This window comes from Phasianus colchicus, chromosome 9 (genome assembly GCF_987193195.1).
Source record: "Phasianus colchicus chromosome 9, bPhaCol1.hap1.1, whole genome shotgun sequence".
Classification (NCBI taxonomy): Eukaryota; Metazoa; Chordata; class Aves; order Galliformes; family Phasianidae; genus Phasianus; species Phasianus colchicus.
Genome location: NC_143444.1, coordinates 18,413,224 through 18,438,462, shown reverse-complemented (window position 1 = coordinate 18,438,462; position 25,239 = coordinate 18,413,224). Strand labels below are relative to the sequence as shown.

The 25,239-nt window shown below is 44.5% G+C and overlaps 1 protein-coding gene across 2 annotated transcripts in view; it reads left to right on the top strand.

The window, feature by feature from the left end:
- The first annotated feature begins 4,308 nt into the window (after positions 1 to 4,308).
- LOC116243473 (uncharacterized) overlaps positions 4,309 to 25,239 on the top strand; it is an 83,662-nt gene continuing 62,731 nt past the window's right edge. For both annotated transcript variants that reach the window (XM_090146405.1, XM_090146406.1), the window contains exons 1-3: positions 4,309 to 6,620; positions 19,957 to 20,263; positions 23,780 to 23,893. In XM_090146405.1, the coding sequence (XP_090002531.1) occupies positions 6,212 to 6,620; positions 19,957 to 19,997 (450 nt within the window). In that variant the 5' untranslated portion in view covers positions 4,309 to 6,211 and the 3' untranslated portion in view covers positions 19,998 to 20,263; positions 23,780 to 23,893. The remainder of the gene's footprint in view (positions 6,621 to 19,956; positions 20,264 to 23,779; positions 23,894 to 25,239) is intronic.

Sequence of the window (25,239 nt, the reverse complement as noted above, 5' to 3'; positions counted from 1 at the left end):
CTCTTTATTAAAAAAAACCCTCTACAAAGAACACCTGTGGCCTAAAAATGAAGGCTTTGAGACCTTTCACCTTGTCATAATAACCAACTGCATCCTCATAAAAATGGAAAATACTGTGATAAACATTCTCTGCCCACTCTCTGTGTGTTTACAAGGCTTGTCCTGAATACCAGTCTGATTCGCTGCGCACAGGCATTAATTACTTTTTTTGTAATAAACGTGGATCTCAAAATAATTGCATGGAGAACAATTACCCATCTTCTTATTTTAAAAATATATAAAAATAAAAATCTCAGAGCAAATGGATTAAAACAGTGATTGACGGGAATGGGAGTTATAGCTTAAGTATATAGGTATCACATTCCTCTGATATTTTAAGAAAAGGAATGCTGCCTTGCTGATAGATGCATATGTTGATCACTCCATAATTAATATAAACTCTGTTGTTTTGAATCAGAAAGCATTGTTATTTCAAATAAATTCAGCATTATTAAGGCAATGCACTTCTCTATTTTGAGAGAGAAGCACGCCTGCTTTGGTGTGATAATTTAAATGCCTTAATTGAACCAGAAGTTTTGGATCTGATGCAACAGTTACTGGAAAATATTAACTGTCTCTTTAAAAAGAAAAAAAAAAGTCTGAAGAATAATGCTCTTCTGGCCCTAAAGGCATTATTGTCTTGACAAATATTGATTACCATTTTTAGCACAGTATAGAATTTGGCATTCTTAATCTCCTTTATTTAGAATTTAATAACTTAAAATGTTGCATGACATGGAGAATTGGCAGGGGGAAAAGGAATTCTCGACTGTTGGAGACGCATTCAGTTACAGGCTGGCTTTGTCAAGCCTGCCTCTGGGCCTTATGTAATGACAACTGAATAGATGGGCAACAGTTCTGTAGAGCAGTCAATATGGAAATAAAAGGCATCTGTGAAGATAACGGTAAAGAGTGGAGAGGAAAGTGTAGGCAGATATCTAAACCACAATATGAGATTGCAGCCATTCTAACGTTAACAGCTAAGATGGCTATCTTTGGACTAATTATCTGCTTTGGATCTTCAGTTCCTTCCCTAGACTGAATTAATGCATTCAAGGTTGCAACCATCAAGGCCATTGCTATTATAAGCAAGGCTTGCACACAGACAAATGAAATCTCCCCTATTTATAACACCAGTCCAAGTACCTTTATCCAGTACTTCTTTTAGCTAAGCTATGGCTCTGGAAAAGCAGATTGTGCTGCCCAGAAGTCCCGTCTGCCCTTCAAGTGTGATCGTTGCTTCTTGGAAGATAAAGTGGACAGTAATGGTGTGGTGTAAGTCAAATCTGAGAAGTCTGGAGGAAAGCATTACATGAAGTAATAATTAAACACTTTTTCTTGGTGTCCATTCAGAACAAGTTCACTGTCTCAGGCAGATTCCCGCCAGACATCTGTTAATACTAAACGCTACTGCTGAGAGATGGTTGGAAACCTGAGGTTTACTTTCAGCAAAAATTACCATACACAGTGCTTTTTCTACAAAAACTTCTCAACAAATGTTGTGGATTGTTCTTTTTTCCTAATGCAAAAGAGGAATTTTTATATCAAAATCAGACCAAAACAGAAAAATTCCAGTACCCCCTCCCACTTCAGCAAATTCTTTTTCAATGCTTTTTTTCCCGAAGTGGATGGAAAAATGTGTGTGAGTATGGCATCTGCATTCTGCCTCTTCCTTTTCTTAGCTGGCTCTGGGAGGTGCTGCAATTTGTTCACAAGCCTTCCTAAGGACATGTCTTATCTCACAGGTATTGTTGCAAGACATGAGGTCAGACTCCAATAGCGGGTTTATCAAACTTTGTGTTTACTCAGGATCACCTTTGAGAGTAGTGGTGGCAGCAGAGCTCCCTATCCTGTGTGTCAGGCAATGCTTGTTGGTTGTGCTGAACTCTGCTGAGCACTAGTGAGCATGCACATGTCCCCTTGGATGTGTTTGCATCCATGTGTTTGATGGTTACTTAATTCAGCAAGAATTTTTAACTGCCACTGTTTGTTTGTTTATTTATTTATATTAGTCTTTGTGCAGGAAAAGTGCATGACAAGCTTAGAATCAGACTGCTATAGACAGGTATTATTAACAAAAATTTTGCAGCTGGCTCTTGTAGCTGTAAGCATTTTGGTTCTGTAACCCCTCATCTCCAATTCACCCAGCCTGGAACGTCTTCATATTTATATATGTGTATATATCCATGTATCTATGCATATATATTCATAGTTCTTATTCCTTAATTGCACTGGAGAGCAAATTACAAAGCCAAAGAGTCATATTCAAAGACATTTTTGGAAGCCAAGTTTGAAAACATTGTCAGTAGTCAGGAGGACTAAAGGATGCCTAGACAGATGCTCCCCTGCACTTTCAAAACCCAACTTTGTCTATCTGAAGCACCCTCTCTGCACCTGTTGAGCAATGCAGTTTGGGTTTTACTTGGTTCTAGTACCTAGGAAATAAATCTGAAAGATCTTTCTCCTGTGAAATATCCTTATAGTAAAGTTTATTGCTCCTTTAGTCTTTTCCAGGACAACTGCGTACCTTGTGACTGAGAGCATGGAGAAACTCTGATGCTGCAGTTAATTGTACATACCATGATGGTTATTCAAATGTTTTACAGCATTTTATGTTTTGCTTATGCAGGTTGATTTAAATTCATCTATTTTCTTGCATTTTCTCATACATGTAGGAAAAGTCTTGTTTGATATCCAGAAGTGCTTTTCTCTGTATGCTATGTTGATCCTTTCTGTGTTGATAGACACATGCCAATCTCATTACGTTTATCCAGTTTTGAACAGTGATTGATAACTGGAAGTCTTGTTGCCTTGCTCCAAAGATGCTCTGCGAAGAAGGACTTGGGGGCCCTGGTGTATGGGAAGCTGGACATGAGCCAGCAGTGTGCGCTTGCAGCCTGGAAGGCCATCTGTGTTCTGGACTGCATTAAAAAAGGGGTGGCCAGCAGGAAGAGGAAGGTGATTGTCCCCTTCTGCTCAGCTCTTGTGAGGCCCCATCGGCAGTACTGCATCCAGGCCTGGGGCCCCCAGTACAGGAAGGACGTGGAGCTCTTGGAACAAGTCCAGAGGATGGTACTAAGATGATCAGAGGGCTGAAGCACCTCTCCTGTGAAGAAAGGTTGAGGAAATTGGGCTTCTTTAGCTTGGAGATGACTCGTTCCAATACTTGAAGGGAGCTTATAAACAGGAGGAGGAATGGCTGTTCATGAAGGTGGATAGTGATATGACAAGGGGAGATGGTTTTAAACTGAGGGAGGAGAGATTTAGGTTAGATATTAGGAGGAAGTTTTTCACTCAGAGGGTAGTAACACACAGGAACAGGTTGCCCAAGGAAGTTGTGGATGCCCCATCCCTGGAGGCATTCAAGGCCAGGCTGGATGTGGCTCTGGGCAGCCTGTTCCGCTGGTTGGCGACCCTGCCCATGGCAGGGGGTTTAAAACAAGATGATCACTGTGGTCCTTTTCAACCCAGGCCATCCTATGATTCTATGACTCTATGCTGTAGAAGGCAGGAAATGGGAATTGGGTATCATAGCCATACTCTAATTCTTGAGTCTATGATATTCCATGGGTAGAAGCAATGCAAAGTTAGTGTTGTGGTAACACTATTTGTCAATTTTTCAAACATGGAGCTCGAATTGAGATATTTGTTAGGTTAATGTGGTTATCTAACAAATTGATTGGTTGGTTGGTGGGTTTTTTTCAGGTTGAGCAAAAAACAGAAACTTTCTAGGAAAGTGAACTTATCTAGTTTTAGTGTTGTAAATATTAACATCTACCCACAGTTTGGCATCTGAATTCGTAATTGTTGGCTTTACTCTTGTAAAACCAGCCAGAAAATTGTTTTCTGTTGCTCCTGCTTCTTGTTATGAAAATACATTTCCAACAATTTTTTAAAAGTCATTTCCTCTCCACATTCTCTTTTGTAATCACATCTGCAAGAAAAATGTGAGTTAGGAACATTAATCATTTGGGAGTCTTGTATCTAAGTCTTTGAAGACAAAGTACTGCTTCTGCTGACTGTAGACTTTTTTGCCCAGAGTGGTTTCCTCTTTCCATCTAAATCAAAAAATCCCGTACTGCTGTTCTCCCAAATCAAGCAGAGGGGAGTGAGAACCCTAAAGGGATAAATAGCTGTTTTTTGTATGATGTCACTGCCATAAAAAAGCAGGCCAGTAACAAAATCTTAAAGACTTTGAGAATCATTGTTAAAGCAATATAAATGAAAAACAAAGCCAAATTTTCCACCTGCTCAAAGCTGGAGCAAAAACCCCACATCACTTAAAAAAAACCACACCAATCGGATTCCATCCAGATTCTGCAGTTTGGCTTCTAAGCTGCAACAACCTACACATCGCTCACTGCAAGAAATGCATCAAATGGTAAGTTTTATTAGCAGCGTTTGCTCATCCCCCCAGTTTCTGTGAAGAATATGCAACTTATGTGCAAAACTGGCTGGTGGGCGAAGGCTTGTCTACTGAAAAGCACAGAAGAGGTTACCTGTGAAATATTGGTGTCTGTTTCTAGGAATGGTCATTTTCCAGTTAGCCAATGACACACAGCGTAAGTGAAAAGTTTAAGCAGCTTCTCTGTCGTTGCTCATCAGAGATGGATATTTCACTCAATGCACACGAAGTAAGTAGACTAACATAAATGCAGTGCATTCCTGCATCTTTTGCTTTTCATTCTTCTAGCCATCTCTGAGCATTTGTTGTCACCATCATCCATCTGGTAGAGAGAAGACTCTCCATCAGGTAAGAGTTATCTTTTCCTATCAGGAGCAGCATGGATTCTTGTTCTTTGCAGATGGTTTGGTGTAAGTGTCAGTATTACTGCACATAAATAATTTTATTGGCGCATAAATCAATAGTACTACAGATTTAAAAGGAAACCTGTATTGGTAAGCAGCTTTGCCATGTGGCTGCCATTATACCCAATTAATGGCATTTAATAGAGTCCACTTAATCTTTTGCAGTCTTTTTTTTTTAGAAAACCTGGTAGTTATCCATATTAGAGATGAGGCATTGAAGCACATGTGAGATTTATCTGTCCTGAGGATCTTCTCATTTTCCCTGCTGTCCACATGCAGGCTCAGCCCCAGCCCTGGGCAGGGATCTACTGGTGCTCCAGCAGGGATGTGTCATGCAGGGGTGGGAGCAGCTCAGCTGGATTCCCTCTTCTGTTGGCTTTCTGGTACGGGAGCAGTTGGGTTGTGGCCTGGTGAGTATGCCTGTTGGGAGTGGTTTGATACTGAAACACCACACTGAAATAATAGTGTGGTTAGGAGAACAGACTTTTCATTGCACTCCTAAACCAGGAGTGTGGTGCCTGGAAGTAGAGCAGTGATGTTGGTTTATGTGAATTGCCTTCAGTTATGCAAGAATACTGTGGAAAAGCTAAGAATTAAGCACCCTTGCTGAAGGGCTCCTCCTACATCTCCTCACTATTCTTCCTCCCATGTAACTTTTTACCTTGGCATGACTAATGCTTCAAATTAATGTGTACTAACCTCTAGCATTTTAGTATAATAACATAAAAATTTGTCTTCATGCAGAATTTAATTTTTGTACTCGCTTGTCATGTTCCAAGCAGCAGGGAAGGGTCAAGGAACAGGTGTGGGTGTCTGGGAGCTCTGTACCTGCAGCTCTCCATTTGGTCACAGCCAACAAGTGCCTTTTCACACGCTCACGCAGTCGCTACGAGCTCATTGGGGCTCTAAAGCAACAGACTTAACTCTGCCCAGCTGTGTGCTGCGAGGGTCGCTGCCCCACCCCGTCGCCCAATTGCACACGTGCTGTTTGCTGGGCCATCTCGCTCTGATGGCCTCTGAATGCTCGCTGCATCTGCGGCTGGTGCCTTTCACGGGGTGGCAACAACTTTAAAGCTGTCGTGCGTGGCTTTGCACTTGCTGCAGTTATGCGGAAACCTGCGCGTCAGATGACCCGCGTTAAGCCGAAGAGCACGTTACGGGCGTTGTGCTAACAGCACGGAGACGCCAACCCGAGGCTGGCAGCCTGACCCGGCTCCGTGCTTGAAGAGGGCAGGGCTGCGGCGCTGGAATTCAGCTTTCGTTAGGCCGTTCCCTAACCTTCAAAGCGGGATTTTCGGAGGAAGGGCCGCTGGAGAAGACAGGATGAGCCCTATCTGATCCTTATCGGGAGCGGACGAAAGCCATGCTCTGCTTTTTCCTTTTGCCGCGTGCACTTAGCTGGGCTCGTGTAGAGGACGCACGTCGACGGCAACGGGCGCGCCGTCAGTCCCGCGCCGCCGCCCCGTCACCTGCAGGCCGCGGCAGCCCCTGCGGAGCGGCGGCTCCCCGACTGCGGCCTGCAGCAGCGGGGCCGCGTGGGCTCCTCGTGAAGCCCCGAGTGAACCCGCGGGTCTCTCCGTGCGTTTGCCCGGCGCTGCTGCCCCCGCCCAAAGAAGCCTCGCTGTGTTTATGGGGTGATCTGTCTGCCCGTGGCAGACTACAGCTGCGGCGTCCCCGAGCGCCGCCCTCCCCGCCGGCCGTGAGCCTGCTTCGGACACGAGGGCGACGTGACGCGCACGGCAGCGGCTCTTTGCGGTTCCACGGTGCTAAAGGTACTTCGTTTTTGTATTAAGGGCAAAATGGAGGTAGCGGAGGCTCCGGGAACGAGCGGCCGGCGCCGTGCCCGCTGCGGGCCCCGCGGGCCGGCGGTGCGGCGCTAGGTGGCGCGCACGGAGCGGCGCTGAGGGGCCGCCGCCCCCCCGCACGGCCGCCCCCCGCACAGCGCCCCGCGGGGCAGCCGCGGGCGGCGCTTTGGCGTGCTGCGCTCAGGTTTCCGCCTTGTTTTACGCAGAAGCTTCTGGAGCCTTTCTGTGGCCGGCTTTAGCGGTACGTTGAGCCCAGTCACCTTACTAAAACGAAGGGCCGCTTTAAGTAACCGCCCCGGTGTTGTATTTATATGAATGAAGAATTAACCTTAAGAGGTTGCCCTTCTCAGAAAATGGATTGCGCGCTCTGCTCTCCCTATTGATTAGTTTGGGTATTTAAAGTGCTGTGCTTTATCTCCCAGCTGCGCGGTGAGTTTGTCACGATGATGCTTGAAGGAGCACGTTGACACTGTTTATTTTCCCAAAGCGTTTCGGCTTAGCTCTCGGCCTCTCACTGCTCCTTTGAGCTGTGTGGTGTTGTGTGAAGGAGCAGTGATAACCCTTCTGCGTAAATAAGCGTGGGGTGGAACGTCTCTGTTGGGCAGAAGCACGAGGGCAGGGATGCTGCGCTGCAGACGTGCATTACATTGCAGCTGGCACAGCGAGGCTGGCGGTCATGAAGGGCTTTTCAGGAGTCTTCCCATGTGAAAGGACAGCGGGAGGCTTGTCAGGAGCTCTGCTCTCTCCAAGAGTTCATTTCTTCTTGGAGCTGCAGATAATGGGGCTGTCCCGATAGCTGCAGGGCGCTTCTGGGCTGCTCGGTGTCAGGGCTGGGGATGGCGGGCCTGTGCCAGGAGCAGGAGGTGCGATGCCCTGCCATGGCCAGGCCCCACGAGAAGCACCAGCCCATGCCGGGCTCCTGCTAACCCGGTTCGTGCTCACGGTGGGCACCAGCTCCACCAAGGCGGCTGTTTCCACCACTGTCAGGCTGTAACCCTCCCTCCGCTTCCCGCTCTAGTTTCTCAAGTTTACAGATTTGCTTTTGGTCTCTGAACGGGTGCCCACCGCCCCCTTCCTAACCTGATATCCTGCTCGGTGGTGGGAACATGCATGCTGCTTAAAATCCCCAAACAAAATGGAAAGGCTTTGGTTTAGTTGAAAAGGACGTTGAATTCTGCTCGCGATCTGTAATGCAATTAGTGTTATTTGACTTGGCAGCCTTCGGAGGGCCTGCGTGGGCTGCAGGCTGTGCGGGCCTGGAGACGGCCTCGCTCTAAGCAGCAGAGCTGGGGGGAACTCAGGGTAATTCACATTCCCAGTCCCTCAGTGCGTTCTCTCCCATCTCCTCTTCTGTCCGCCCTTAGTGCTGAGAGACTGCAGCCCAACCCCAGCCCCTGGCTGCCTCTGCTCGGCGCTGCCCCACCGGCAGGAAAACAGCCCTGGGTCAGAACCCACATCTGTGTTTCTGGGGCTAAATCATTCCTTGTAAGGGAAACAGCGTTTGACTGGTGTATCTGGCTTGCTAATTGCTTTAACCAGCTGCAAAGATTTCAGTCTGTTCTTGAGCTGTCTGTGCAAACTTGCAGCATAGCCCGATTTTCAGATCCTGCCCTGCCCACAACCAGAACGTATAAACAAGTCCTGTTGTAGGAAAACAGCACCAAGTTCTGAGTTATGCTTGCAGAGGTTATGAGAGACAGGAAGTTATGGGCAAATTGATTTTGGCGCTGGAAAACCAGGGATTTCCCCCCCTTCTCCCAAGTAATGACTGTAAAGCATGCTAATGCTATTCAACGTTAGTGCATTAAAGAGTGGCCTTATTAATTCAAGACATAAAGGCAACAAAATAAGCTGTTAAATTTAAAATATAATGCACACATAATGAGAAAAAATGTGTGAAAGCTTTATTCGAATGAAAATGCAGAATTGTTTGAGCTGGTGAAGTATCTTTTGTACTGAGTTATGAGCATATGTAATAGATTTAATTATTAATTTCTCCATTGTTCTATGCACACAGACAGGGTTCAAGGCACAGTCATTCTCGGGCTTTCATAGATCTAATTTGTATAATTATTGCCTGAATAAAAGATTGCTCCAATTCCTAGCTCGCTCCTTCACTCTGAAGCGCTGCCTCGATGCTGCTCTCCAAAAGGAGAGCACCTGCCAGTTCTTTGGGAATCAGCTGATCCTCCCCATGATGAGGCACGTTCTCGCTGACGCTCCTTTTTGAGCCTTTTTTGTCTAAATGAATTATCGTGCATCCTTTTTAATTTTATTGAACAAATTACATTTGTCAAAGTCTAGCTTTGTAAATAAATAGCTAGAGACACACGGATGCATATTGCTGCTGTTCAAGGTCTCTTGTTCTATTTATGGAAGCCAGATGAATGTGAAACAAAAGAGAAACTTTTCTCTAAAAGCAATTATCTTTCTGCATTCCCATCAGTATAATTATATTGCTGAGAATTTTAAAAAGTCATACAAGTAGAATTGAATACTTAAAATCGTGGCTGAGTCATTATGCAAAAGCTGAGCAGAGCGCCTTGCCTCATGCTAACAAAGCACACCGGGACTGGCTGCTCTCTTACACCTTCATACCTGCAACATGAGGATAAGTCCTGAATTTCTGTCAGTTTTGAAGTGCTGGTATTAGTGGGTTGAAATTCATTCTCTCAGACATTTTGAGACTTGAGGCCCTGTTATGTGAGTGTCTTTAATTGTGAGTATTTTATTTAACTTTGGAGTCATGTTGTGTCACTGAAAGAGACAAGCATTGTTTATGGGAAGGTTTTTCTGTGTAGTGAAATGAACAAGATGTGGTACAGTCCAGTTGCATCTGTAAGGAAGTGCAGTAAAAGTCGTTGTGTTGGCCGGTGTCGTTTGGACACCAACTGTTAGGACATTTTAGGAAACAGCAGTATCTACATGATTTGTAGAAAGTGCCATCAGTTTCGGAAGGAAGTAGAGAGATTGCCAAGAGAGATAATTTTCTGTCCATTGTCCCATCAAACATTGTGAGCTTTTATTGGAAGAATACTTGGGGAGGTGCTGTCAACAACCAAGAGACAAGGTGTGGAGATGTTGCGTGGGTGTTCTATGCTGTAGTCAGAGCAGCAGAAGCTGCAGGGGTTCTGCCTGAGAGGAGGAAGACCAGCTTGGTCCAAATTCAAGGAAGCAGAGCTCCTGCAGCAGAATCTCAGCTGCTGCTCCATCACAGTTGGTGTGAGCTGCTGCCTCGTTTTACAGAGAGCTGCTGTGGAAAGGTGAGAGCATGGTCGTGCCATTGAAGGCTGTTAGACAATACTTTTAAGAGGAAGCCAAAGAAGTGGCACAGAATAAGCATAGGTTTCCAGATCTAAATTTGCAGCCATTATGTTAAAGTGTATATTTGTATTTAATATGAGAAGTTAGTTGGATCCTTCTAGTATCCAGCATTGCTTTTTACCTGTAGTTTTGCCCCTTTTTCCCTCTCCCAGCCTGTCTTGGATTAAGCAGGACTGTGTAATTCAAACATTTGAAACCCAGCTATGGAGAGATGAGGTATTCAGCCCAGCTTGGCACATAGCTCTGGCAAGTCAGGAAACAGTCGTAAGTCCCCATACTGCTGCAGACGGCTGCACAGAGCTGTGTGCTGAGCTGTGCCCATCCCATGAGGGAGCAGCTCCATGCTGCACACCAGCATCAGCTGCAGCCCGGTGTTTTCTTTTCTGTGAAAGCCATTTTGACTGCCATCTGTTTGCATTTATTTCCTTTCCGGTTTCATACATGACTCATCTGCAACAGGACAGAGGAGCAAGGGCAGAGCTGGGCTGCTGAGGAGCTCCTTTCCCTGCTTCCTAGCCCAGGTTTGGGCAGCTTTCTGCAAAGCTTTCCCTTGGCAAGGAGCCATGTGCTGGGCTGCAGGATTTAACCTCTGGGTGCCCATCATCTGAGCTCAGTGTCACCTGACAGAGCAGGTATGCCAGGGCTGTCCCCTTCCAGTGCCATGAGATAGAGACAAAACACTTCTCTGTCTGTAAACTGATAAGAAGATGCAGGAAACCATACTTCATTCTGGCTTTGAGCTCTGCTGTTCCCTGCAGGTTACCCTCAAAAAGTACAGCCACAGATCTGCTTCTCTTAGGTTTTAGTTCAATCCAAACCTAATCTTTTCTTCTTTCTCCAGAAGCCCCATTGGCGCCAGCATTTTCTTGTGTTCGCCATGGGTAGGGGTTGCAGTAAGTGGTTTCCTCTTGCTTCCCTCTGGGATGCTGTGCCCGGGCAAGAGATTTACTTCCATCTGAGGGTCTGCCTCGGGACTTCATGGGGGCTGTGTCTGAACCATAATGGTATTTTAAGGGACTTTTGCTTTTTAGTAAATTACCCTCCAATAATCTGCAAATCTGGTACCAATCAGAATATGATACGTATCCTCAGCTAGTTCCAGTGGGGCTTATTTCTATTACATCTGGCAGTGTGTCCAATGGGAGAGAAAAAGCCTCAACCAGAACTAGCTGCACTGAAAGCAACTGAATTTTGGATATGTTCAGCCTTTTTGGCCAGACTCATTCCGGTTCATGAGAAGTAATTATCTCTTGAGCATCACATTAATATTAAAGATCCATAGGCATTAGTGTTTAGGCAATATACCTTCTTCTCAGCTCCAAAAAAAAGATGTGGGATAATTGATCTGAACATGCTCCAAATGTGCATATGTCTTTATTTATGAATTCCAATGTGGATTGTTTGGGAGGAAAAGAAAGAATAAGGAAAAGCAGGCAGAAATGTCGATACTTCTCATCTCCCTGGCCATTTATGTGAAGAATGGTTATAATCCCCTGAAAATGAGTTGTGAAAGCTAACAGCGTGTTAATAACATGTGTTACAAACACAAGATCCCTTTAGTTGGTATTTCGTATTAATACCTTTTCCTCTTTCTTAGATGAGGAGCTCCTGTTGGTTGGAGCGCCTGCCGCTGGTTGTGGGCAGGATGGTGGCCGCAGTGGCTCCTCTTCCTGCAGTTGGTGTGAGACTACATCCCAGCTTCTCTCTGCTGAAGGAGAAGTGGCACTTGGAGCACCCAGAACGCTGTCTCCTGTGGGCTGTCCATCCCAGACGTGAGGGTGACCCATCCCAGATGTGGGGGTGACAGTGACTGCTCTGTGGCCTGGTTGTATCCCCAAGACCGTGTACAATTGCTAGCCAGCAATTATGTGAAATAGTAGGGAAGCTTTTTCCTTACTGAGTTTTTTATTGTGTTCAGCTTCTCACAGTAGGGGAAAACAAGCCTATAAAGGTGCCGCCAGCTTGTTTCAACTTCTGCACGTGGCATGGCCCTCCTTGTTTTAACGCCCTGGTGAGGGGTGTCAGCACAGCCCGAGCGGACACGCTCTGGCCCAATTTCCTGCAGAGCATGGCAAAGGCCACAGATATCAGCTTCAAAGGTAAACAATTACCTTTTATTATCACACATGGCTTTAGCTCCACCAGTTTCGAATAGCACATAATCACAAGTCTGTGATAACATTTACTCCTGATGAGAGAAAATTTACCAAGTACTAAATTGCTGCTGAGATGACGGGAACACGAGCCAGGCAGGAATTAGCTCTGATGATGAGTCAGCAGACGTTAATGTCTTGCACCATGCTGGATGCATCTGCCGAGCCGTCCAGTGTTGAATCATCTTAAATATTTCTGTCTTACTGCCCCTCCAGGAAGAAGCGTCGGAGAACTTTTGTCTGTCTGTATTATATATGCATAAGCTATTTTAAAACAAATGTATGCAGGCATATAACAAGTGTATGCGTTTAGGTAGGTAGGTAATTTTCAGCTACGGGAAGGATGAGCAGCCAGCAACTATTTAAAGTAAAACATGCATGGAAATGCTAATAGCAATTGCCTACACTTGGGGTTTGGAAAATGATAGCTTTGCTCAGCTGTAGCTTTGATGAGCCTGGGAGGGTGACCTGGCATCCATGCCACACGCCTGGGCCTCCACAGAGCCCAAAGGGGAGAGCTGCAGGTTCACGTGGTGCTTTGTGTGTCAGAAATGATTCCCTCCTGAACCAATGAGGCAGCTGCAGAGTGCTTTGCTCAAGTCTATCACCTCTTTGACTTTTTCCCTTTTTTCCCCGTACACCCAGAATGTCAGTTTTGGATAAATGTAGTATCTAGGTCCAATCAAGAACATCAGATGAATTCGGTGGAGAGGGGCATATAGCTTCTTAAATGAGATTGTTTTTTTCTGATAGCCCACAGTTGGACCAGCATACGCTGCCCTTGTTCTGTGGTGAATGTTCAGCAGATGCAAGACGTGCCGTGTAACTGGGGATGCAGAAGGGCTTTACTCTGGACAGTGCAACTGTTGCACAAAGGAAGATGTGAAACTTTTATTTAGTAAATTCTGTGTTGTATTCTGCTTAATTTACTGTAGCAAAGCAAATCAAGTTGTTCTAATGCGCGTTGTCTATTCTGTCCTTAATGTGTATATATCATTAACCAACTGTATGCATGTGAGAACTGCAGTAATTTAATGCACACCATGCAAAACTGCTTTTCTGTTTTGAAACTCTGACTCTCTGAGGTACGGAGGTCAAAAGTTAATTCTAGTGAGAAATGTGAGAGTTGTCTGTGTTTGCCAAAAGATTGTTGTTTCAGGCATTCTGCAGTCTGAGTCTCACCACTCCAACTCATGTTTTTAAAGTTTTCCCACCTCTCCCTAAGTTTCAGATGCAATTAAAAAAAAAAAAAAAAGCCAACAAAACAAAACTCATAAAAAACAAAGCAGCCAAAACAGCCAGTGTTTTAGAAGGCTTGGTGAGGACAGTGCTTGGCTGTTGCAGTTGGAGGTGGGAAGCACAAACTGACTGTACAGGACGGTGGACTGGTACAGTCTCCCAATGCCCATCATCCCTCTCCTTCTGCTCTCCTCCTCACTGCCACTGACCTGGGGCTCAGCCTCTGGTCAAAGCGAGCTGCTGGCCACCTGCCATCTCATGGAGGTGCTTCCTCTCACCTCCCCTTTTTCCTGGGGTGGGTGCAAGTCCTTGCTGATCTGAAGACTTCAGGATTTCTGAATGTTTTCAATATTAGGTGCTTAAAATAGCCCAAAGGAAACAATGTGAACGTCCCCTGCACTGTGAGTTTTGCACTCCAACGATGTGTTTTTCAAAAATTCACACTTGTGACTCTTTTTGAGATTCTCTAAAATAACAGCTTAGTATTAAATGAACATTAAGGGGGAATTAAATTAATCTAAACAGTAGCTTGGTTTCAGGCTTCTCAGTAGTGGCTGCACAAAAGTAAGGCAATGTTTTTAGACCAAATAAGAAATCCATCCTTTGAGGATTGGTTTATAGTCCTCCAAAATTTTCTGTGGGGTTAATAAGCAAGAGAAACGTCCTGGCGGAATGATGGCATTCCTGCTACTGCCCTGCCATTAGCACGGTGCGTCAGGAGGTTATGAGTCAGTTGCAGAATTTTTCTTCTACAGCTGAACGTGACACATCTCCAAACCTATTTGTAAATCTTCCCCCCGTTTTTCTTTGCATCCTGAGCTTCTTGGGCACAGCGCATTAACTCTTGTCGAAGCACAAAATGAAGACTGGAAGTGCCAGAACCTTTTAGTCAGTGATTTCCAAAAACTATGGAATTTCCTGCCCAGCTACATCAGATCAGCCAACAACTTTGTAATTGCTAAAAACAGCCTGTTGATTTTCCTCCCAAGTGCTTCAGCTGGCCTGGCTGAGCTTTCTCTTTTCCACTGTCTTGAGATGTTTCTCTCATTGTGCGCTACGCTGTATTTTTATGGTCAACATATCCTATAGCAAACAATTTCAGGCTGATGGCGGAAGGGAGATTGGATTCAGATCGGAGATTTGAGCCTGGGACGGGGAGCCAGGAACGCCTCAGTTCCTGGACCAGATCTGCCACTAAATCAGGAATCCACATAAAGCAAAGCCACATGACGAGCGACTGCAGGATGATTTGATTTTCTGTGCAGAGGAGGAAGCGAGTGTTTGAACGCGGCTCTTGCCTTGGCGCACCCGCTGCAACCGGAGCCGCCATTACAGGTGGGCTGTGAGCTGGGGCAGGTCCCGGGGCACGGCGCTGCGGCTGGGACGGCTGCTGTCCGGATGGGGACTGCGAGCGCTCACTGGTGCGGTGCTCAGGCTGGCGTCTTGGTAGTAAATGCAAATAAATTAGTTAAATGCGCCCGTATGAAATTTTCCTGCTGAAAAATTCATTCTATAAAAACATTTATACTGTATTCTTTATTGTCAGCTAATCCTGCCCAAACTCATTAAATGGCAGTGTGTGGGTTACTTGCTGTCAGTGAAATTATCAAAGGCATTTTTCAGCTGGTGCACCGGGAAAGCATGTGCTTCAATGCCAACTAAAACAATAACGAGGAAATGTTATGATCAGACTTGACCAAATGACCTTTCCCATTTTAGATTAGTTCTTAATTTCAGCACAAGGGTCATCCTGTGAGAATACTCACAATAAGTCACTGCTCACCTCTCACATGAAAAAGAAGTGACTTATTAGAAATCTCACTGTACTCATTGCAGTTAATGAGATGTGGAAAGCTTTGTAATTTGATTTGCTGGACCATATGCTGTAAAGGGATACTGCTGATTTCATTCCTCCACATTTAATTTAAGCAGTATGCAATGGCTTCTTCGTATGGCTACTTATATAATAAAAATTAACTTGAAGTATAAAAAAAATACACCATTGTGGGGTTTATTACTCTGTGGTTGAGTTTCAAGTGTTTTTCATTGAAACATCTGTAAGTAATGTGTAGGTCTAATTTTAAATCCTGGCAAATATTTTCCATTTAACATTTGGTTTTTACTGACAGGCTTGGAGTGGAGGTTTTCAGAGCTTGTCAGTAACAGATATGCATTTTCAAAGATAAACATTTTTTTAATTGAAGATAACTGTAATTCAATGCTCACTTTTCCAATCCATCCTGTGTTCCAGCAGCTGCCAGCAGCAGTGCAGACGCTCATCCCCTTTCCTCCAGACCCCTGCAGCAGCTGGCCCATTCCCACGTGGTGTCAGGGGCTCGTCGTCACTGACAGACTTGGACCTGTGGGGTGATGGTGGGGCCAGCAGTGGCATCATCTTTTGGGGATGTCTCTTCTGGATGCCTTGTGTGGGGCGTTTCAGTCCAGAAGGTGGATGTGTGCTTGGTGCAGGGTGGAGCTTGGCAGGGCCTGGACCACAGTGGCTCACCGTCAAGGCTGTATTTCAGGTTATTTGATTTTCGGCTGCAGACAAAATGAAACAGCTTGAACAGACAGGCTGGGCTGTGCTGCCTGTAAACTTGGAGGCTGGGCTGCATGTTTGGTGTGTGCTGCCCTGCCATGAATGGTCTCCTGGTGGCAGTGCTTCGTGAGAGAGATCCAGCCGTGGCTGGGCAATAGGATGGACATACTGGTGTGAAGGGCCTGTCTGAAAAATGAACACCAAAATTGTTTTCAAAAGGAAGCATTGGAAGCTGAGAATACCAGACACTCACTGATTTCAACTGAAAGCAATGTTATGGCATTGTTTGCAGTTATGGGTGAGGTGTCCATTGGCTCTAAGCGTGTGACTACATGTGTTCTAACCTATCCTGTTGGTTAAATCTGACACCAAGCCAAGAAGTCCTGTTTGGAGTAGTGTGGTGGAATGTGATGAGGGAGCGGGAAGGCTGCGGCCGTGCTGTGGCAGGGCAGGTGGGTGGAGGTGGCCATGCTGTGAGGTGGGTGGGCACGTGGGGTCGGTGCCAGGCAGGCTGCTGCTGTGCTGCATCTCCTACCATGTGAGCTCTGCTGGTCTCTCACTGCATTTTAAAAAGTTGAATTCTGCTTCTATTGAGGAAGAATAATAGTGAATTATTTCCCTTCAACCAGTATTGTCATTTTGTTGAACCCTGAACCACAGCTGCAGAAAATTAGGCCTGGGAGCAGAGGGATGAGCAGTGGTGGGGAGGCCTGAAGGATGCCAGCAAAGGCACTCTTTCTTTACTACTAAAGAAAGCCCATTTCTGTTTCATTTGAAGACTGCCTTTAATGCTTGGTGAATGAACATGGTTTTGGTTCAGCTGCTGTATCAAAAACAAAGGCTCAAGTCAGCTCTTTGGGAGTCTGAGGTCCGAGCCTGCCTTGGGTCAACCATGGCCCTTTGTGTATGGAGCTACAGATTAAAAAAAAATAACAGCAAAATCAGGCTTCATTTTTAACATGTTCCTGTTTTCTTTCATCAGAAGTTTTGAAATGCTTCACAGGAGGTTGTTGATAGTCATAATCTCAACCATCGTGATTTCTCATAAGCACTGAGAGAAACTGCAGCTTTACTGAATGTAGCGTCTGTTTTAAATGGCGGGTGGTTCACTTCTTTTTAATATGAGTTCAAGCACAGAGGCAAGTAAAACCTAATGAAAGTGCCTAGAAGATTTTGTTTTGATACCCCACAGCAGCCCTTGTTTATACTGAAGGGGGAAAAGATTTCTTTATAGCCAGGCCCGCAGAAGCCAGAAATTTAATCTTTCTATACAACTTATTTTATTGCATTTTTAATTTTCTCTTGCATTACTATGACCCTTTTCTATAGCTTTTGACGCCTGGTGCTTAATTACTTATCATTAGCAGTGTACATGGGGGCCTTCCTGCATATTTAGAAATGTGATCATTAGTACATGGGAAGACAAAGACTTCTTTAAGACCGTCATTAGTTATTCTGTTTTCATAGAAATGTTCATTAGAGAAACTACCCACCTGGTTAAATAATTATAATTAAGAATTGGTAATCTCCTTTGCATTTTTAACTCAATCTTCAGGATGTGTGTGCATAACTAAAGGAGCCTTGTTTGGCCATCATACTATCTTTTCTTTTCAATTTGAATTGTCAAGCAGGTTTAAATGCTGTGTTTTGAAACCATATACCCTAGGAATGATTTATGGAAATATAGGTTATTAACAAGAAAAAGAAAGAAAGAAATCAACCCAGCAATTATCTCTGAATTCATTAACTGTGCACTGGCAGTGAGAGGTTGTATAAGCCGTTTACTGTAGTGCGTGGTATGGAGTTAAAACAAAATGTCACCGGGGCTTGATTTCTCTGCCCCATCTGTGGTTCTCACTGCACACACCCAGCCTGATGAGCAACGCCTCTAGAAGAGTGTGATTTCCATTTTCTGATCGGGTATTGCTTGGAAATGCTGACAGTGAGTGCAGTTGTGTTGGTTATCCTGCTCGCGGCCATCATGGGAGCTGGTAGGAAACTCTCCCCAAATTGGTGTGTGCGCACCTCTCCACTGTGAGGCTGTGGGCAAGGGGAGCATGGGCAGAGGGAGGGCTCACCCCTACTGAGCCACAGGGATGGAAGAGCTCGTCAGTGGCATAAATATCATCTGTAAACAATTAAGCAGCTACTGCTCATTCAGGGCAGTTTTGAGAAGCAGAGGAAGTCTGCAATCAGTTATATCTCCAATTACCATAAAAATATATTAGCCATTCATTCATTTATTAATGATTCATCAGTTAACCACACATAATGAGCAAATAATTAGCAATGCTGTACGGTTGCCAAAATTGAAGAAGTGTTGGCATTTTAAAGATGAAAGGTTGCATTTATGTAAAAAGTCGGGTGGTGATAAAGTTAATGCAGAAGATAATTATAAAAGTGGCTGTCCTATTTTAGAGGCTGAGGTCCTGCAAAACTTGTCTAATTGAACTGAAATTAATATTCTTCAAAAGCACGCGTGTTACGGCATACTGGCTGCTGAATTTACTCGGAGATCTCCCTTCAGTAAGGTACGTTGCACAATACAAGTTAATAAAATGCCAGACAGCAAGACTGCCTTCTTTGTTTGCTTGGTTCAGGGCCTTGTGGAAAACAATAAATTGCATTCATGTCAGCCGAGGCCCATCCCTTTGCTAATTACTGTTTGGTGCTGAAATGACTTCTGTGAAATTGGGAGCATGAAGAAACACACAGCCGTACAAGGGAGGCTTTTCAGGCTACAGCAGTAAATGTGAGATAGGCCTTAGGCGCACAGATGTTAAAACAGTGAATTCCCCTACAGATTACACTAATGGAAACCCTGTCAGGGTAAGTCAAATCCGGGGTCTGCGGTCAAAATCTAATTAACGTTCCTGTACTTAAAAAGAATATGAATGCCTGGAGGTGAGGAAGAATATATAAGAAACTTGCTTGTTTGTAAAATTGCTCGTGCGAAGGGCAAGCAGCACCGAACCCGTCCGTATGAAGTAGCACCTGTAGCCAAGCTGCTTGTGCCACGTAATGCAGCACCGTGGGGCTTGGCCCCTGTGCACAACAGTGGCTGTTAGTGGCCGTGTCCCCACTCCTCGGCATCTTCAAACGCTCCCTTCGTTTGGCACAGTCGAGGTCTCTGTTTGGGAAGTACTCCTCGCTGAAGCTGTAACACAGGGCCAGCATCTCTTTGTGTGAGAAATCGGGCTGCTCCGCGTAGGCTGGGCTTGAGGACACTACTGGGGCTCTTGCAGCGCTTTCACAGCTGCACTGTGCATGGCCTGTGCAATAGCAGAGGAAATTAATTTATAATGCAACAATCTCTTCGTTTTCTCAGCACAAAAATTCCCCAAAATACTTAAAATAACACTCAAAGTGGGACAGACCTTAAATTTTGAATAAATGAAACCCTAATCCAGTGTGTTTCTGAAACAAGCTTGTTATTAAAGAAATAAATTTGAAACAGCAAGTGGTTGGAGAATTTTGGATTTAATTATTTAAATCTACTTAAGATAACTATCTAGCACTGCGTTTGGGTTTCCTGTTGAGAGCATGTTTTCCAGGAAAGGAATCCCACCCAGTGCCTGGCCAGTGTTAACTTCCTTCTGCAACAGTATTTTCAGTAGCAGAGACAAATAATTAATATTATAATAAGGCAAAGCATTGTATGATTATGTAGTGATATTCATTTCCTTGGCATGTTCTGCCATGAGAGCTGCATGGAGCTATGTGTGGAGCTGGAGACACTGCCGTGCTCCTTGGCTAAATGGCACAGCCATTTAGCTGTGCTCCTTAGGTACCTGAGAGGGAAAGTCCCTCTGCAGTGCTGCAGGACCAGTGCAATTCTTAACACTTAGCTTGGGATATTATATGTGGTCATTGAATAGATAAATGTTGACTATTGGTTTTTGTTCATTGGTGGTTGTTGTACATATGAAGAGTTATATCTGTGGGTGTGTGCTTTGGTCAAAATCTATGATGTCGTCTTTACGATGCAAGATTGCTTCCAAGCATGGCACAGATAAAGAAAACAGCAAATCTGCCTTTTCTTTTACAGGACCGCAACAGGAGCTTGCTGGAACTTGGCTCTCTATTTAGAGAGGAATTGAGGATGCCCCTGTTCTGTGCAAGGCCCAGGAGAAGGAAGAGAAGCAGGAGGAGCTGCCTGTCTCCAGCCACAGCCCAGGCACAGGGGATGGAGGTGCACCCAACAGCCACTGTGGTGCAGCTGACTTCCTCCACAGCCAGAAGTGGTGGGAGAAAACTCTGGTGCTGAGTCACGTTTCCTTCCTTTGAGCTCATGCTGGAATGGATGGACATGCCTGCACTGTGCCGGCAAGGCCTCACTGCGTGGCTTCTGCTGGGTGAGTGTACTGTATGTATGCTGCGAATAACATGGATGGTATCTTTGTGTTTGCATGTCCTCACAAGCAAGTTAGCTCTGGGTTCTAAAATACACAGCGTGTGCGAGGATGGTATTTGAGACCAAAACCTAAAGGTCTGCCCTGTTCTCCTCATTCAAGCACGCTCACTGGCTTACCATATGGTTATTAGCAGTTTTTCCTTTTATAAGTCATTTTATATTTTCAAGAAAAGATAGTCCTATAAATACTTTTTTCTTACAGCGTAATGCCTGTGCTTCTGTGTTACATGAGGCAGATGCTGACTTAAAGCTTAGTTCTTGCTCAACAGATCTTTCAGCCCACCAAAAGGGGTTGATTAATGTCCCCCTGCTGAACTATTTTTTTCCTCTGTTGCTTTGACCCATTGATTTAATTAAGGTCTAATAAAGAGAGGGCTGAAAGATTGTTAAAAATCTTTTCTCTTTTTTTCATGGGTCTGACCTATGCTGGTCTGTTGGTGTGTTTTTGACTTCTGTGTGCCCTCTTTAATATGTAAGCATAGTTCCACAGAGCTTGTCTTCTTAGAGCCAGTTGGCTTTTTTCCTCAATGGTAGATCAGATTTAGTTTTGGTTTTAACCAGAACAGTTGCTTTTCTGGAGACTTCTTATTTTAGTTAAGTAATAAAATATTGAAAGCAAGTCACAGTATCAAAAAGAAAGACCTCAGAAAGCTCAGCAATGACCCTTTCCTTTTCTGCTTCCTTTCCCATCTTCCTTTTGCTAGCAGAGAAAGAGATAAAGAAATAAAAACTCTGGTTTTGCTTTCCAATTAAGTAACAAGAATGAATGGAAGCTTACTAAACATAGAAGTTTTTTCACTAAAAGTTCCTGCTGTTTTTTCAGCTGACCCTATTCCTTATAACTTTGTGTCTTTCGTAGGCCAATGTTAGCGCTCAAGAACATGCTTCATGCTGCTTGTCATAGTGGCAGCCTCCCCTTTCCCTTCCCCTTTCCCCCTCTCACCAGCACTGCAGTCGATACTCTAGGTTGAGAAGAGCTTTTCTCAGCGTGCTAATTTTGCTTCTGAGCAGGCTCATCTGTATCCAGTGAAAGGGAGATTGCCACCAATGTGCCCCCTCTTCACTGGAGAAGTCTCCGGTAGTGGTGCTCCCTGTGCTTTTCGGGCACACTGAGACTGCGCTGACAGTCATCTTAAGAAAAAAGAGTGGAGAAAAGACTAAGCTGCAACTTCAAGAAATGGTTCTGACATGCTTTCTGTGGCTTGAAAGAACAGCATTGCTATCGAGAGTGGCAATTTGTGACTGTGAGCCCTCCTAGACAGCTCTTGTGCTCGAGTTTCCACGCTGCAGCTCATTAGCAGAAGAGCTGCCTGCAGGGCTGTGCAGGTTTGCAGAAAAGCAGGATGTGCACTGAAATAAAAACCTGGTTTGTGGGGCTGTGGTCCTGGAGCCGGCTGGGCGCTGGCACTTCAGCTTGAAAGAGAATAAGCCACCTGGACGTTGGGACCACAGGGATGTGACACACCGCTTGCTGGGGGCCATCCCTGCCCTGTAAAGCGCTAAAGCAGGTGTATAAATCCTCCTGTGTTCACTGGGATTTAGGCATCTGCTTAAAGTTAAGCACTTGTTTAGAGAGTTTCCTGAAGGAAAGCCTGACAATTGTGCCCAAGAGTAACTTTGAAATTAGTTTTAATTTGCTCATCATAACCAGCTGTCATGAGGCTGTGTAAAAAAGCTGATTGTGGAGAGATGAAAGACTTTCCAGGCCCCCAGCTTTGGTGTCAGCGCCTTGCCCAGCACCCAGCCGGGTCCAGGCTGCGCCTTCCAGCCCCAGCCTTGCTCGGGACGTTCTGTGCTCAGCTTGGCCCTGCCTGCAGGGAAAGCACCCAGCTGCTGCCCACCTGTGGCAACCTCTGCGGGTGGTGGTGGAGGGAGGGAAGGTCCTTTCTCTATTTAGCTGGAGAGTGCGAAATGAAAGAGGGCAGAGCATGCAAGGAGGGTAGGAGCTCTGTGTCCAAGCTAAAGGTTCAGCCAGACTTCCTGCTTGAAACACAAGCAGTACCACATCCATTTGTGTCACCTGAGTCAGAAACTTTCAAGGCCCCTTGCTTTTAGGGTATGTTTTCTTGGTAATCCCTTCTTTCTCACAACAAATTTGGAGGTTAAACTTAAAAATGCAGCAATCAAAGGAAAAATACCCAACACACCCTGACTGCTGTTTACATGGTTTACACGTGTCACTTAAGGTAAACAGGACTCTGTCCATGTAGCTTGGAGATATCTTATTTTTTTATAAAATACATGGTTAATTTGTCAGTGGATTATAGCACCATTTTCTGGCTCTCAGAAAAACTACACTATTTTCAGTGAGGATATTTTAGAGCTTTCTTTTGTAGAGTCCCTAGGTAATTAATCTGAAGCACACGCACATTTCCATATATCAGTGTGCTGGAGCAGTGGTGGGTGATGTAGTAGCTAAGGTCAGGTAGAAATCAGCCATGCATTTAGTCTCTTTTCCATTGCTTCACTCAAAATTCCCTCAAATTTAAATTAATCTTCCAGAAATGTATAGGAGATTTGGTTTATGATGGGAAAAAAGAGCCTTGCATTATTATCCTATCGGTCTTCCCTTAGCATGATTTTGTGTGGTGGTTCAGCCTCGCCATGGCCAAACTTCAGAAGACTTTTGTTGTGATAAAGCACAAAGCTGCAACTGCTTCTGCATCTTAAAGCAGATGCCAGTTATACGGGATGCTGTACAGGGGGCATAGGTTATCACAGAGCAGTCCCTTTGGGGTATCCCTTCAGGGTGGAATGGGGCTCAGCCCTGCTGGGAGCCAGGGGCAGGCTGGTGAGAAGGGCCCAAGGACACTGGGCACAGCTGGGTGTGAATGTGGCTGTGCTGTCTGTGCCCTGCCACAGCACTGCTGTGCTGTGATCCCTGCCCCAAAAATCCCCACTCTGGGCTGTGGCTTCCCTTCTCCGCCACCCGAAGCCGCTCCCTCCCTTGCAGTTTTCATTCCTTTCCTCCTTGCCAAGAACGCTGACTCCAGCCTGATCTGAAAGTTAATTTTAATAAATAACATCTTGGGCCAAGCCAAGTTAGGATCTGGAGATAGGACACACTGCGGGAAGGGAGCGGGGCTGGGGCTGTAAGAGAGCATGAACACTCAGTCTTGTAATATGTGTGAGAGCTGATGCTCTCTGAGCAATCGAGTGCTTATTATTATTTCTCTTGGATAGGTCACCTGGGAATGGAGGAATTTTTCATTTTAAATTAAAAAGAAATCTTTTATAATGCTCATTTCTGAAAGGAAAAAAAAAGAAAAGCCACCTCATCATGGAAGCAATTAGATGGAGGACACATTGGAAGGAGTGACTAGTTGTTAATTTTTGAGCTGTTGACCCTGACAGAGGGGTTTTTTTTGACAGTTTTTTTTGAGGTGTCTTTCATATGCCTACAGTCCCTGGTTACTTCTCATTCAATAGCAATTACCGTATATCCATTTTGTGCTAGGGACTGCTCGAGGTGGATGCAGTGGTCCCTGTCAGATGTGTGCCAAATTGAAATGCCAGCAGCTGTGTGAGCAGCGGGATAATCGTATCTGCTGCTTCTCTCTTCCAAGTCCTGGTAAGTGTTTTAGGGAGTAACTTCCCCTTGCCTTGACACGAGCTGAAAATGCAGCCCTCTGTTTTGCATCGCAGATCCCAAGTCAGCCGTGTCAGGGTTTGACCAAGAATCAAGGAGGATAATGGGTCAGATGTAATTAAGAGGCAAAACTACTGGTGAAATAGCTGCACATTTTGGTTTCCTTTATTTCTGCCCATCAGATTACAAACCTCAGTCCCTTTACCACTTTAAAAACCAAATATGTAACTGCAACCCCTGTCTAACTGCTCTATTTTATCAGATGGAACCCAAATAGACACCACAATACAAAAAATAAGCACATTGTACCTTAGAAAAATATGGGGCTGAAAACTCAGAGAAAAAACACAGTCTTATTAAAATATGGATGTGGTCCAGTGATGGAATGAGTAGAGAAACTTGAATGGATTAGAGTCAAAAAACACTCTGCTTAATTCTTGGGGTTTTTTCTTTGCCATTCAGCTTACATCAGTGTTAACATCTACAGAGAAATGCAGCCATTTACAATTTGCAGTTCAATGTGTTACTTTAATTAGTATGAAAATTAAAGGGCAACTATAGGCCAATGTGAATGATTATGGAAATACATGTGCATCACATGCAGTGCTCTCATTTAATTAATCGTCTTGTAAACTATATCGAGCACTTTAAGTCAGCTGCTGAGTATAACAACTCTATTTTAAATAACCGCTTAATACTTAACAGGATGTGGAGAAAACACTGTAGCACACGACCACTTCTCAAGTTTCAGCGTCTGAGATTTTTTAAAGCTGACCCAAGTCAACCGAAGGAATGTTTAACACCCCATGTCTGAACACAAGAAACTCTGTGATGTGCAGACATTCAATTACATTTTTTAAAAAGTGAGAAGCGTTTTGTAAAATAGTGACTTTAGAAAACTAATTGGCAGCAGCAAACCGGAGAGTGAAGGCCAAAGTTAGAGGGGAACTTTTATTACAGTAACTCTAGTCAAGGAAAAGGGACATAAAGACATCTTTGTTTCTCAGTCAAATTATCTGATTAAGAAATAAAACATTTTAACGTGCTTTAAATGCAGCATTAATTATTTATATGAAAAAAATTAAAGCCAGGTTCCATGAATTACACTTTGTGTGTGAATTTAATGTTACAGGAATAGTAATCCTTTTACATTCGTGCCTTACTTCATTAGGCAAAATGAAATATTAAGGGTTCCATTCATTCAAAAAAATTCTTATGCATTCAGGTCACACTTTTGCTGTGGCCTCCTTTTTTTTTTTTTTTTTTTTTTAAGAGTACAATTTACAGCACTGATTTTTAACTGATTCAGAAAAAGCAATCTGCTCTTG